This window comes from Lynx rufus, unplaced genomic scaffold, assembly GCF_022079265.1.
Source record: "Lynx rufus isolate CCGP_SWC_20201006 ecotype Redwood Valley unplaced genomic scaffold, mLynRuf1.p SCAF_4, whole genome shotgun sequence".
Lineage (NCBI taxonomy): Eukaryota > Metazoa > Chordata > Mammalia > Carnivora > Felidae > Lynx > Lynx rufus.
This window is the reverse complement of record NW_025814856.1, coordinates 91,989,061-92,004,741: the sequence shown is the minus strand read 5'-3', so window position 1 is coordinate 92,004,741 and position 15,681 is coordinate 91,989,061. Positions and strand designations below refer to the sequence as shown.

General features: G+C 41.8%; 1 protein-coding gene across 1 annotated transcript in view; it reads left to right on the top strand.

The window, feature by feature from the left end:
- Nucleotides 1–3,715: 3,715 nt before the first annotated feature.
- Nucleotides 3,716–15,681, top strand: part of ABCB4 (ATP binding cassette subfamily B member 4) — a 70,817-nt gene continuing 58,851 nt past the window's right edge. The window contains exons 1-3 of the mRNA XM_047097194.1: nucleotides 3,716–3,795; nucleotides 7,032–7,086; nucleotides 9,994–10,144. Coding sequence (XP_046953150.1) covers nucleotides 3,716–3,795; nucleotides 7,032–7,086; nucleotides 9,994–10,144 — 286 coding nt within the window. The remainder of the gene's footprint in view (nucleotides 3,796–7,031; nucleotides 7,087–9,993; nucleotides 10,145–15,681) is intronic.

Below are 15,681 nucleotides of genomic sequence, written 5' to 3'. Positions count from 1 at the left end.
ACTTGTTTATACTCAGTCCATTGTGGGGCAGGAACCATGCCCTATGTTCTTTATATCCTCACACCCTAGCACGGGGTCTGGCACATGGTAAGTGTGGGCAGCAAATGCTGGATATCTCAGTGAATAATATCCTTACTCGCATGGGTCTTACCACCGAGGTGACAATAAACAACAAGGATAATAAATCTATACATTATATGGCATACTAGAAGTGATACATGCTGTGGGAATAAAAATCTGAGTAATGAGAACTCAGAGTCCTGAGGATATGAGATGCAGTTCTTAAAGGGGAGACCAGGCTTGATTACATTTTATAGAAGGTGAGGGTTTTAGCCATGTGAATATTCGCGGGAAGAAAATTGGGGGCAGAGGGAAAGACCAGTTTCCTAGTTGGTGGAACTCTGCCTCTCTTGTTCAAGGAACATCAAAGAAGCCAGTGTGTTCTGGGTGGAAGAAGGCAAGAAGAGGAACAGAAAGGGAGGTCAGAGAGGACATGGACAGAGTGAGCTATTGCAGGTGCGCCTCTGAGTGCACTGGGGGCCACTGCGGGGTAATGAGAAGATGTACCCTGATGTGGTCTGATTAGCTTCAAAAGAATCACTCTGGCTGCTACTTTGAGAGTGGATACAGGCAGACGAGGGGGAAATGACAGCAGCAGAGAGATTGTTAAGAGCTATTGTAGTAATTCAGGTGAGAGATGATAGTGCCTGCACCCCGGTGGTAGAACTGGAGAAAGAGAAGTGGTCAGATCTGGAAATATTTCGACAGTCTGCGTATGGAATGTGGAAGACAGAGGAGTCTGCATGATGACTCCGCTGTTTTTGCTGAACAACTGGAAGGCTGGAGCTGCCACATGAGAAGCCTGTTGGGGGGGTGCAGCTTGGAGAGAGGACCAGGAGTCAAGGTTGGGCATATCAGACATCCCAGTAGAAATGTCAAAGATGCATTCATATATCTCAGTCAGGAATTCAGGAGGGAGTTCTAGGCTAGAAGTAATAATTTAGAAATTGTTGGATACGAGTGGTACTTAAAGCCATGAGACTGGCTGAGATTACAGATGGAGTGAGAAAAACAGAGGAAAAGTCCAAAGAGGGAGCTTTGGAGCACTCCGGTGGTAGTTTAAAAGTTGCAAGAAAAGGAAGACAAAGGAGACTGAGAAAGAGTGATCAACGAAGCATTGGAAAATCCAAGATTTCCTCCAGGAATTCAAGTGAAGAAAGTGTATTATGGAAAAGAGAAAGATAAACTTGTCAATTGCTTAAATTTGTCAAGTAAGTTAGAGAGAACTGACCTTTGGATTTAGCAATATGGAGGTTATGAGTGACGCTTAATAGAACAGTTTTAGTGGTGTGAAAGTCAAACTCCTAATTAGAGTGGGCTTAAGGGAAAAGAGGAGGGCAGGAAATGGAAACAGTGATAGAAACAACTCTCTTAAGAAGTCTAGCTGCAAAGAGGAGAGAAATGTGATGGTAGTTGGCAGAAGAAGTTGAGTCAAGAGAGGTTTTTGGTTTTTTTTTTAAGATGGCAAAAATAACAGCCTCATGTGTGCCAAGAGGAATGATCCAGCTAGGATGGGGAAGTTGATGATGCTGGGAGGAAAAGCGTTCTTAGGAGGATGAGATACATAGTATAAAAATACAAACATAATAGGGGCATGGATAGTTCATTTAGAGAAACGGGTGGAAGGGCAGAGTGTTGGGTACATTCTGGTGAGTGAGCAAATGTCATGTCAATGGCAGTTCCCTTCTGAACACTTTGATTCTATCTGTGAAGTAAGAAACAGAGTAAGTCAGCAGAAGGTAAAGATCGGGAAAGAATGATAGAGTTTTGAGGAAAGAAAAGGCATGAAAATTAGATAGTGGAAGAGAGAATGAAAAACTTTGTCCTTATGAATCTTTTTAAAAAAATTTTTTAATGTTTATTTATTTTTGAGAGAGAGACAGAGACAGAGTATGAGTGGGGGAGAGACAGAGGGAGAGGGAGACACAAAATCCGAAGTAGGCTCCAGGTTCTGAGCTGTCAGCGCAGGGCCTGACGCGGGGCTAGAACCCACGAATTGCGAGATCATGACCTGAACTGAAATTGGATGCTTAACCGACTGAGCCGCCCAGGTGCCTCAACTTCTGGTTGATCAAAAAAAGAGACTCTTCATGGTTATGGTAGACTGGGTAAGGAGAAAAAGCATTCTGAGGGGAAAAATATGTAAGTAAATTCACTTCTATCACCTAATTCGAGAATATGCCGTAGAATCAGTCAAGTTGTGGCAGGACTAATAGTAGACTTTAGTACTAATAAGGCACAGCATAAGGAAGAGACGGTGGAGAATCTTGCTACCTGATCAGGAAGAAGGCAGGCCATAAATGTTGACCATATACTATGTTTTAGGCATCATACTAGGTTTTTACCTTCTTAATTCACTTATTCCTCACAGTAACCTGGAAAAGGAGTTGTTTTTATCCTTATTTTCCCTATGAGGAAACTGAGGCCCAGAGAAGTGAGCAAAGTGTCCAAGGTCACACAGCTTACAAGATGTGAAGCTCTGGGATTGAATCGCACTGGCTTCGAAGCCTTAATGATGTACTGCTCCCTGTTTTAGACACTTTCTTTTCAAAAGAGTGTGGAGAAATTAATCAGAAGGGACAGTTCCCATACAGGGGACTCAAGTAGGTGCTAGGTGCAGAGACGATTTAGTATAGGGAGAAGTCTAAGATCAGAGTAGGGAGAGGAGAGGCCACTGGAGACTGGATTCTCATACCCTGATGCAGACTCAGGCAAGATTCAACCTCTGTAGCATCAATTTATTCTTGTTTAAAAAAAAATGCAGGTTTTTATCAGGTGGTCTCTGACAGCCCTTCCAGCCCTAACGTTCTTTGTCTCTAAGTAGTAGAGGGCACCAGCAGCTTTCCTCTTCTCTAGGGAGCGTCCCCTGGGCTCTTTGCCCCCAGCACCAGACCTGAGGACGCCTAAGTGGGAGGCGGGTCTGGAGCTTTCCCCGGCCCCTCGGTCGCCCTATGATTGTTGAGGGTCTGGAAACAACCCCCCCCCCGCGGGGGTGTAAACAGAAAACTGAACACCGAGAGAGTATGACAGTCACTTTGGGGGGGGCTTAGGTGCCCTGCCAGGCGAGCCTCTCCGAGCACCGAGCAACGGGAGCCCCAGGCTGGTCGCCGGCTTATCGGCAGCAGAGGGCGCGGTGGGGCTGGGGCTGGGGCTCGCCGGGGTGGGCGGGGGCCGCGCCGGGCGCCCCTCCCCCCCCCCCCCTCTCCCCGGCGACGAGGGAGGCACTCAGCGCCCCTCGCCCGCGCCTGGCCTGCTGAGGGAGCCGGGGTGGGGGAGTGGGGGCGGCGGCGTTCTGCTCCCGCGGGTAGGGGGCCTGGCCCCGGCGGCGGCGGGAGGCGTCGCTGGGGCGCGGCCCGCGTAGGGGGCGGAGGCGAAGGTCCTGCGAGCAAAGTCCTGGCTCCGCGGCCGCAGCGCCCCACGCGCCCCGCGGCTCGGACAGAAAGAGCTCGAGGTTGGAGGTGAGTTAGGCCCCCGCGCTCAGGCCTGAGGCGGGAAACGCCGGCGGCCGTGCGCGTGAGACCCGAACAGCGGGGTCTCCGCCCGGCGCCTCTTGGCCCCGCGACCCTGCGCCCGGCTCATACCCCTCGGTTGCGAGCGGTGAGGAGCTGGGCCGGTGCCCCTGGACCTGAGGCTGTTGGTTTCTCCCCAGGTTGACATGGATGTTGAGGCGGGAAGGAACGGAAGCGTCCGGTGCCCCGGGAGAGAGGAGGACGACTTTGAACTGAGCAGTAGCAGGTACCTCGCCAGCGCGCCAATCGGCAGGGCCCAATTCGGCCTTGGAAAGGGGAGAAAGTCTGTTGATGCCTTTGTTTTGGAGGCTTCTCTGGAGGGTGTCTTCTAAGATTCCGACTTTCCTGAAGGAGTGTCACAGAAGCTCCTTTTGAACAGGCTTAGGAAGAAGAGAAGGCTAGCTTCAAAAGTGCCTCTTCCCCACTTGGTGCGGTGTGATTCGATGAATATCTGTGTTGTGTAACACTCCTTGCATCATAGAACTCAAAACTTTTATAAGTAACTTTCCTAAACATTTTCTGATTTTTCATGCTTATAGAGCATGAGATATCTGCTGTTGATGGCTGTGCTTTTTGAACAAGAGTAGTGAAGCAAACAAAACAAAACAAAACAAAACAAAACAAAACAAAACAAAAACAATAGCAATAACCACAACAAAAACCCTCCTCTCCCTGTTAATTCCTCTTCCTCCTTGGGTTATCTCCTCCCTCTGCCCCCAGCACCTCCTTGTTCGTATTTCTGCCTTTGGGGCAGTGAGGTGAGGAAGGGGTCCTTGAGCAGACTCATTCTTGGGTAAACTGAGCTTCCAGATCAATGTTTGTTCAGATGCAAAGGAGAAACCTCAGCGCTTCATTTGCTTGCTCCTCTTTCTCCGTGACTGGCTGTTTGGTACTCTGGGGCCCTTGCTAAGAGCATTTCACAGGCCTTAGTAGGGGTAGAAGCGACCAGTCAGTCAATGGTGTGTTGTCTTTGTTTCCTCTTTCAGTGTGGGAATAGTGAATCATTTTCGCCTTTAGCCTCAAATAGTTTCTGAGGCTGTTATGGGAGTTCATGCCAGGCCACCCAAAACTAATTGACCTGTGTCATCAAGTAATCACCCAGAGGGACAAATTTATCAGGTTCTGTAGTGAGTCCTCAAGCTGCAAGGGGCCTGATTATCCAAATGAAAATACCCTATCTGATGTTTAAACTAAAGAATTATTTTAGTCTGTTAACATCTTCATACAGTGATATTGCTCCACTCCTTCTAAGTACTGTGGTATTCATTTGTAGAAAATTTAGTTTGCCAATTAGAATTAGGAACCAGATAGATGGTATTATTTCTATAGGAAAAAAATGTGGTTTTCATAAGCTGGCAATTTAGGCTGGGATTGACTGTGAATCCATAAATAGATGGCATTTTTATGAAGGCTATATTTATGTATTGCACCCGCTGAACATTTGATGAGTGTACAAAGGAGCTATCACTGCAAAAGACGCAGTAATCCCCCAGAACCCACAGGAGGTCTCAGAAGTGAAGTTCGCAGCCTTGTATTGCAAACATGAGAAAACAGTTCAGAAGAGAAATAGAGAAAGTTAATATTAGTTAAGACTGTAAGATTGTGAAAGTAAATGTTGAGACTAATCTTTATTTAAAAAAGCAGACCAGGGGCGCCTGGGTGGCTCAGTTGGTTGAGCATCCGACTTTGCCTCAGGTCACGATCTCATGGTCTGTGAGCCCAAGCCCCACATCAGGCTCAATGTCAGCTGTGCTGACAGCTCAGAGCCTGGAGCCTGCTTCGGAATCTGTCTCCCTCTCTCTCTACCCCTACCCCATTCATGCTCTGTCTCTCTCTCTCTCTGTCAAAAATAAACAAAACATTAAAAAACAATTAAAAATAAAAAAAATAAAAAAGCAGACCAAAGCTTATTCGTTCAAAGGAAGTCAAGCACACATTAGTTATTTAGGGCAAGTGGCAAGTTAGTCATATGATAGTTCCAGTCATGCTGCTATATTGCCTATGGCACCTTCTTCAGAACATATTTAGTGTCAGATGTCTGTCTTTTGATTTTAATATATGTTCCAAATAATTTGGGATCAAGTCTTCTGAGCAAAACTTTATCACCTACCTAAACTAAACAGTTAACAAATTAAGCTAAATAAGTGCATTTAGGGGCGCCTGGGTGGCTCAGTCGGTTGGGCGTCTGACCTCGGCTCAGGTCACGATCTCACGGTCCATGAGTTCGAGCCCCGCGTCGGGCTCTGGGCTGATGGCTCAGAGCCTGGAGCCTGCTTTCAATTCTGTGTCTCCCTCCCTCTCTGCCCCTCCCCCATTCATGCTCTGTCTCTCTCTGTCTCAAAAATAAATAAATGTAAAAAAAAAAATTAAATAAGTGCATTTAGGTAAAAAAAAAAAAATCTCTACCCTCATGGAGTTTACATTATTATATGGACGACAGACATAATAATACTTGTGCAAACTAAATAAGCTACAGCAAATGTTAGAAGATAATAAATGCTATGGAAAATATTAATCAAGGCTAAGGAAATCGGGAGTGCACAGAAAAAGTTGGTTGCAATTTTTAATAGGGTGGTTAAGATAGGTGTTATTGGGAAGGAAGTATTTGAGGAAAGACTTGAAAGACACGAGAAGAGAGAGCTATATGGATGTGTGAGGGGACAGCATTCCCAGCAGAGGGAACTGACAATATAAAGACCTACTACAGGACCATGTTTGGTATGTTCACAGAACAACGACAGCAAAGAGGCCAGGGTGGCTTGAAGCAAAGCAAACAGGAGTAGGGAAAATATGGTCAGAGAGGTAACAAGGAAACATCATATAGGAACCAAAATCTCATGTAAGAATTTTGGCTTTTACTCTGAGATAAATGGAAACCATTATAGGCTTTTGAGCAAAAGAGTAGCATATGACTTGAGTTTGTAAATGATTAGTGTGGATTCTGTATTGAGGTTAGTCTGAAGTTGGTATAATTGAAAGTAGAGAGACTAAGCAGGAGTTTTCCTGGGCCATTGGGATAGTAATAAAAGTGGTGAGTAGTGGTTGAATTCTAGATTTATTTTGAAAGTAGAGCCAACAGGATGTCCTGACATCACTCCTTACAGTCTTTCAGAAGAGTAGACTTTACTATTTTTAGATCAGTACATATTTTAAGCAACAGAAGAATTTAATTATTTGGCAGATATTAACCTCTGTGTTTTCTTTCTGTGTGTGGCCTCTGCAAGGCAGGTGGCCATTTCTCATTAATTCAGATATCCTTGTAGTACCTTGGACAGCTACCTTTGCACTTGATTGCCTTGCAGTGTTTGTTAAACTGGATAATGATGACAATGTGTGGATATCACTGTTTTATATTTGAAAATATTAGAATATTTGAATGTGATAATGACTCAAGTTTATAGTCAATTGACTGTAAAACATTTGGTAACAGATTTAAATTCAAACAATTATATTTTTTTACAGCAACCCAGACACGAAAAAAAAGGAGAGCGTGAACTTGATTGGACCATTAACCTTGGTAAGCTGTGAAATATTAAGTATGAATAATTCTTGTCTTCATTCAGATTTGGTGTCTTGAATCAGTAGTTATGGAGCCAGTAGTTTAAGATTGTCTTAGTTTGGCTTCTTACAATCAACAGATCACATTCTCAACATAGATGATAAAAGAGGTAGGGATAGGCTGGCTATGAAACAGAGCAGAGCCACGACTTGTGTTCATAGCACCTCACAAACTCACCAATTTCTAGAAAACGCATCTATGTATCTGTTTCACACACACTTACACACCCATCACCGCCACCACACACACCCACCAAATTTTGGTTAAATAAGATTGCATATATGGGGCGCCTGGGTGGCTCAGTCAGTTAAGCGTCCGACTTCGGCTCAGGTCATGATCTCATGGTCCGTGGGTTCGAGCCCCGCGTCGGGCTCTGTGCTGACAGCTCAGAGCCTGGAGCCTGTTTCAGATTCTGTGTCTCCCTCTTTCTCTGACCCTCCCCTGTTCATGCTTTGTCTCTGTCTCAAAAATAAATAAATGTTAAAAAAAAATAAAAAAAAAAAAGATTGCATATGAAGAAAGTGATTGTTAACTACAGAAATTTAGAAATAATTAATAAATCTCTGTTTACATTTGGCTTCCCAGAAAATTGATTAAATGTGGAGTAATTATTAGAGATTCTGATTATGTTTAACACAATTCTCAGTGCTTTTCTGCTGGTACAAGGCAAACCAGTATATTTTTGGAAGAAGTCTAATCAGTTTTTCATTTGTAATATGTCTCAGAGAGGTGGCCCAAGGAAGTGTTTGCCTGCCTTGAGTAAATATAAGTTGTTTGTAAAACGAAGTCTGGTTTTAATGCACATGTTTTAAATCTGCCTCCTACAGGAAGTAAAACACCACAAATCTTGAGGTAGAAATTTAGAACATTTAATTTGACCTTAAAAGTTAAAATTTAGACTGAGTTGAAATATAATCTTTTCTGCCTCTGAATACATATTTATCCTGAAAGAGGTTCAGGACAACTGTTAGACGTTGGAAAAAACTGTTTCTAACAAGAATTAGCAATTAATTGTTTTATTGAAAATCACTTAAAACAAATCTAAGTTTACTTAGGATGTTGCTGTGAAATTCTTATAATTTTAAATTTAAGCTTAGAGACAATGAAATTTTATTTAAGTAGTATGAAAAGTATTTAAAATGATCCTCAATTTCATATAAATGTTCACTAGAGAGAACATTACATGACAGCCCAATCCTGTACTTATAACTGGCCAGGAGACCCAAGTGCTGTATCTCCATTCCCTGGGAGTCACTAAAATGAACCTTAGGGACACTATTCCCCATTGTAGCAATTTTAGGGAAACTTCACCATTTGCTCTTAACTTTAGCTGCTCCCTTTGTTCTTTGCCAAGCTCTCCCTGGCACTGAACCTTTGACTCTTTCGGTACTCTTGCTTGCCCTGCGTATTTGATGATGGAATTTGGCCTCCCCATACTGAACTTCTGGAACTCTGTGAGAACAGTTTGCACACCCCTCCTCCCCACCAAGTGTGTGTGACCTCACATTGCCCTGGCCTGTTGACCCTGTCTGACTCTGCGTCAGCTCTCCAAGACCCCACTCTGCCAAGCCTGACTCATCACTCATTCTCCTGATGACTGTGCCTCATCCCCAAAAGGGGGTGGGGTGATGGAAATGGGTAGAGAGAACAGATGAAGAAGGTGGTTGAAGGGAGATGCAAGGGATGGAGGGGAAGGTAGAGAAATGGAAATATAAGAGAAGAAGGATGTAACCTAGAAGGCAGAGAAAGAAAGAAGAAAACAGAGAGAACCATAGAGCAGTCAATCAAAAATGGGAAGAAAAAGTGAGATTGGAGCTAAAAAGACAGTAAGGACAAAGTCTTTGGAATATTAGGACATTGATTGGCTGGTTAGTTCTTGAGTGTTGTGCATGTCACTGTGACAACTGGTATCACCCTTCTAAGTGATAGTACTAAGTACACTATGCATTGATAGTCTTAAGTCCAGGAGGGTTGGTGTGGTCCAAGTCTTTTATACCTCTTTCTAATAACATGTCCCACACTGCGCACTTCAGGACTTCTACTCATGGGGTTATCTGAGCACTCCATGCAGCTTGCTAGGCACCTTGCTATTCTAGGCCTAAATACCCCCCACTTCATCTGTACTCCCCAGTTCTTCAGCGAATTCTCCCTTATCCTTCCAGATTCTACTGTGAGCATCATCTCTTTAAGCACAACTTCTCCAAATTACACATATAGGCACTCCATAATGTTTGTTTCACTTCACTTCTGAGCTCCCTTTTAAAAGCCAACAAACTTCTTAAAGGAAACTTATCCATAAAACTTAGGGTGTCTGTTTCCTCCTTCTTTGTAATTCTCCCTCTGAAATATTTTGAATGTTGTTTTAAAGGATGTGATGTGTGTGTGCATGTGTGTGTTCTTAATGTTTACTCCTAGCTGTTTTTAACTCACTACCTAAGGAGCTTTGGAAGATCAAACAATATTTCTTCTTTTTTAATTGTTTTTAATGTTTACTCATTTTTGAAAGGGCGGGAGGGGCAGAGAGAGAGGGAGACACAGAATCTGAAGCAGCTCTAGGCTCTGAGCTGTCAGCACAAAATCAGATTGATTAACAAATAAATTAAAACAAACAAATAAAAAAGCAATTAAGCAAAATCAGATTGATTCCTTCACAGTATACAAAATAAGTAGAATCATAAAATTAATCTGTCAATAATTTGGATTGAAATCTTTCGTCTTCCCTACTACATTTATCTGCAACTATTATAAAAGTACTGACCTTAAATAAAAACCCAAAGAACATATAGTTGTGGAGAAAGAGAGATTCTTTTCTATGAGGTAGTATTTTATTCCCCCCTTCCCCCCCCCTTTTTTTTTATATTTTAGTTTCGATATTCTGACTGGCAGGATAAATTATTGATGTCCCTGGGCACTGTCATGGCCATAGCTCACGGATCAGGTCTCCCCCTCATGATGATAGTATTTGGACAGATGACTGACAAATTTGTTGATACGGCAGGAAATTTCTCCTTTCCAGGTAAGCATTTCTCTATTTTTTTAAAAAACATACATTGTACTCTAACTGGATGAAAGATTGGAAGTTGATTTTGCTGTTCTTCATCTACTTGTTTAATGGTTTGGATTCCTGGGTGACTCTAGATATCACTGATGGAGTTATAAAATTCTCAGAAAATTCCTCAAATACTCATTTAAGTTTCAACAAATGGGTGTATGTTTGACTTTTCTGTTTGACTTTTAATACAGAATAGGGAAATATACAGAAAGCTTTGCATCTCAATAAAGCAGGGCTGTCCCTTTACTTGAAGGCTGTGGAACTATAACAGAGTATGTCCCTCCCTTTGGTGATTACTGACAGAATTCAAAATACCTCAGTTAGCATGGCATTACTTCTTAGCTATACTCGGCTTGTAGCTCTGTTTCTGGTTTTATTTTTCTTTTTTCTCCCTCCACCCTTTCTGTTAAAATTATACCATTTTATGTCTCTAATTTTTGGATCAACCAGGTTGACTGAACCTTGATATAACACTTCATTAAAGAGTGAATGGTTTCAATATGAGAATGATGTGTTTTGAAACTCAGGCAGAGGAGTATTAATTACTGAAGAGCCAAAGGGGTCCCATAAGTTAATGTCATCTGTAAGAGGGACTTGGGCAACAGCTCTGGATTCCGGTTCCAATGGACAGAGTCATTTTCATAGTGGCCAAATTCAACACAGAAAGAAAGATGTCTGTCCTTTCTACCAAGCCTGATGGCTCAGTTCCGGGATCCCAAGAGACCCTGTGGGCGCTAGGCTGGATAACACTGAGTGAAGCTTTATCGGTACACAGATGGTGGAGTATAAGGAAAAAAAATGATAAAGGAAAGGCAGCTTAACATAGCAAAGATACCTGAGAAAAAGTGGACTCTATCATTTAGATCAGTAAGAGTTTTCAGTGTTTACTGATTCAGGGCTACGTATTTGGTTAGCAGTGTAGAGCTTAAGTGTAATTACCTAAGAGAATATGATTGCTTAATTCATACAATAAGATCTGTTTACGTAAATATTAATATCCTTTAGAAATCTGGTAAAAGTGTCTTTTGAATAAAGTTCCTAAAAAAAAAAGCACACTTTATTTTTGCTCAAATACTGTCGTCTCTGAGAAGAACCTCTTTATCATAAAATAACAATGATAATGGTAATCTTTTATTGTATTTATTATATGCTAGGTCCTATTTCACTTAACCTTTACAAGAACAATCCTTCACAGTAGGTAATATTATCCTCTGTAACATATGAGGAAACTGAGGCTTGGAGAGGATAAATAACTTGTCCAAAATTACATAGCTGGTGGGGGTTAGGACAGATTCAAACCCAGGCCTTTCTGCCATCCAAACAATGCTCAGGACCCAACTATACTCCAATGTAAAAATGTGGGTTTTCTTATAAAAGCAAAAATGGGTTTGGGAAAGTTTTAAATGGATTACTTTGACCAGTGACCGAAACTTTAACACAAACATTGTAAAGGTAAAATTGGAGCAAGATAGGATAGTTTAAAAAGTCTTTAAGGAAATGAGGAGTAAGAATTTTCTATTTGTTGTCCTTTTACTTCTTAGAAGATCTATAGGTCTATTATGTGTTTACATATATGGCAGGATGATGCCTAGATTTGGACACATCAATCAAGGCTAGTTTCAACTCAGGGTTAAAAAATTAGATTAATGGATGAATGGACAATCAAAATATTATATATATATATATATATATATATATATATATATATATATATAGTGGAATATTATTCAGTCATAAAAAGGAAAGCAATCCTGACATGTGTTACACCATGCATAAACCTTGAGGATATTGTGCTAAGTGAAATAAGCCAGTCCCAAAAAAGACAAATACTGAATGACTCCATTTATATGAAGTAGTCAAATTCATATAAAGAGAAAGTAGAATAGTGGCTGCTGGGGGCTGGGGAAAGGGGGAAATAGGGAGTTGCTGTCTGATGAGCATAGAGTTTCAGTTTTGCAAGATGAAACGTTCTGGAGATTGTGCAACAGTGTGAATATACTTAACACTACTGAGCCATGTGAATGTACTTAACGCTACTAAATTGTACACTTAAAAATGGTTAAGGTGGTAAGTTTTGTTATGTATTTTATCTCAATTAAACATTTTTTAAAATGAGCTTAAAATAATGCATCACACTTAGCACAGATGAGTTAGTGTTTGGGCCAATTTTAATAGTCCTGTTTTTGGTTTTACTGACACCAGAATAATTCCACAACTTTCTTATTTGGAACAGTTTGTTTGTTTATTACTTGTTTCTAATTATGCAACCAAATTGCTTTGAGCTGGGCATGGCAGATAGTGCCATGTGCTGGGCCCAGTGCCAAATTCAAGGTCTCTCTGGGAAATGACACAAGCAAGTCACTTACAAAGCTGTGATTGCGGGGTTGATAAACTCCCCAGAGTTGCCAACGTAGTTTCTGTAGCCACCAAATGAAATGACCCTTGGTCTTCTATAGCCACATTTGTCATCAGGCCTATAGGCTGTCTTGGATGATTTGCAGTAGGAAGCCCCTCACATGTTATTAATTTCCAATGTCCACTCTTCAGTAGTTTGTAAATATAGTATTCTCATACCTCTTTGGAGAAAATGAAATCTGTAAATTTCATACTCAGTCTAAATCCAGAGAGTTCCCTGGTATGTTGGGAGTTGTAGAGTTCAGCAGAAATCATGGAGATTGAGACAAGATCAGGTACTTAGCTGTACTTAGCCTTAGCTGAGCTCGCTTGCTCATCTCATAGAGATGATATTTATTTAAAGTCTATTCCTGAGAATTGTTGGATTCTTGGACAGCTGGACTTAATGGGAGCCAATAAGAAGGGAATGTTGGAAGAAAAAAAAGGTTTAAATTACAAGGTTTGACAGTGAATAATTGTGAACAGAGTCCATCCTGTGAACAGAGCCCATCCTGTCAACAGAATAAACCTAGTTGGTGACAAGGTTTGTTCCCTCACAATGATTCAGTTGTGCAGAAAGTGTGCACATTCTGTGTCCAAAACTTTAAGGACAGAGTCATAGGAGACATTTTTATGCAGAGTATCAGTAACTTTATCTATGTTGTGTCAAGTCTATGTGACTGTAATGAGCTGGAAATTTTTGTAGAGAAATCAATATACCCCTCACACCTTTGCGTTGCTGCATGGTTAAGAGGAAAAGGCATTTTGGAGACCCGTTACCTTACCTAACTGCACATACTGCCTAAGTTGTCTGGATAAACATTAGCTCTTTGTTTTGTGCTGAATATTTCCATAAGATAAGAGAAGTTCTAGGCAGAATGGAGGAAGGCAGACATTGATTTGAGACTTAAACATGACAGTCAGGACTCTGTAATATCTCCCCTGTAATCCTTAAGATGTACAGTTATTTAAGCCCTTTACTTACCAGCTGTATGACCTTGTGCAAGTTACTTAACCTCTATAATTCTTGTTGTTCTCATCTTTGAAAGGTAATCATAGACTTACTGATAGAATTAAATGAGACCATTTATATAAAGCATCTGGAACATAGTAAATGATCAATAAATATTGGGGGAAAGTAGCTGTCAAAACTTGGAAATGAAACAACCACTCTAATATTCTGTTTCTTCATCCATAAAATAGATTTTATGGGAGCTCTCTGAAAGGAATAGGCAACTTCAAGAGTTCCCCGTTTCCTTGTTCTGGGAGGCATTCAGGCAGACCGGAGTGGGAGTTATCCATCTTCGTGCTGTAGAATCAAGTGGGGAGGGGCTCTTGGGTGGCTTAATTGGTTAAGTGTCCCACTTTGGCTCTGGTCATGATCTCGTGGATGGTGAGTTCAAGCCCCACATTGGTCTGTCTGCTGTCAGCACAGAGCCTGCTTTGTATCCTCTGTCCCCCTCTCTCTCTGCACCCCCCTCTCAAAAATAAACATTTTGTTTTAAAAAGAATCAAGTGGGGCGGGGGGCGCCTGAGTGGTCTGACTTAAGGGTCTGACTTCGGCTTAGGTTATGATCTCACGGTTTGTGAGTTCAAGCCCTGCATTGGGCTCTGTGCTGACAGCTCAGAGCCTGGAGCCTGCTTCAAATTCTGTCTCTCCCTCTCTCTCTGTCCTTCTCCTGCTTGTGCTTTCTCTCTCTCTCTCTTTCTCTCTCTCAAAAATAAACATTTAAAAAATATATCTTAAAAAGAATCAAGTGGGGGTACCTCTTAGAAATGTGATGCTCTAGACTCAGCCAGAGGTTCTGGTTTAACTATTCTTGCATGGAGCCTGGTCAACTCTATTTTTTTTAAGCTCCGCATGTGAGTCTAACAGGCACATGGCATTGAGAACCCCCAACAACAACTTGGAGATTGTTATTGAGACTGGGGTAGAGTAGGTAGCATCTGAGAAGACCAGGCCTAGACCCTTTCAGATCTAGAATCCCATGAGATTTCCAGATCTAGAGTCCTATGACTTTTCAGGGAACACATCAGCACACATCTGCCTTACCTTAGTCCTTAGGCAGCGGAAACTCTCCTAGGAGCTCCTCAGGTTATTAACCCAGACCTAGGTTGCCATTCTCAGCTTGGACTCTGAGAACAGAGCATTTCAAATTTTGAATGCCCATAGATTCTTATTTCCTAAGATGGAGGATCAGTCTGAGTTATAATATCCTCACTGGGAGAATTTTAACATTTGCAGTAAACACTGGAGAAGAGTAAAATTCATTTAAATTTTACCTGATAGCTTAAGTTCTGGAGGGGGGGGAAACTAGCCCTATACACATATATGTGTTATTTTCCCAAGGTTTGAACAATGATTTCCACCAATACCCACCTTTAGGTAGCTTGTCTGCCTCTAATTCCAAATACAGTTCCAATTTGGCATCCCAAAGCTGCCATATTTAAGAACCCAGGGAGGAGGCGCCTGGGTGACTCAGCTGGTTAAGCGTCTGACTTTGGCTCAGGTCATGATGTCATGGTTTGTGGGTTTAAGCCCCATGTTGGACTCTCTGTTGATAGCTTGGAGCCTAGAACCTGCAATGGGCTCTGTGTCTCCCTCTCTCTGCCCCTCTCCAACTCCTGCTCTGTGTGTGTGTCTCTCTCTCTGTCTCAAAAATAAACATTTAAATATTAAAAAAAAAAAAAAAAGAAGAACCCAGGGAGGAAATGAGCACACACAACTGAACTGATTAGAACAGAAGTAAAATAGGGTATGATTCCTTAAGGATCTGATAGCTTAAAAAAAACAGATTAATAAGCAGAAACACTTCCCTGTGAACATCAGTAGAAATTGCAATATTGAGGGAGAAATTATGCCACAGTCAGGCCCACGTGCCTGGTTATTGATCCTGACTGGTAATTGATTCTGACAGGTAATTGATTCTGACAGTAGTTTAAGTTTTAAATACATTTCAATCTTAGCCCTCTTTGGAAGAAGCTAAGGAAGATACACTGCATGCAGAAAACATGAATATTGGATTATTTCCATGTGTTAAAGGAACAAAGACTAGTTTCTCTCCTAGAGTCCTGGTAAATGGGTAATACCCTGGTATATTTTGTCC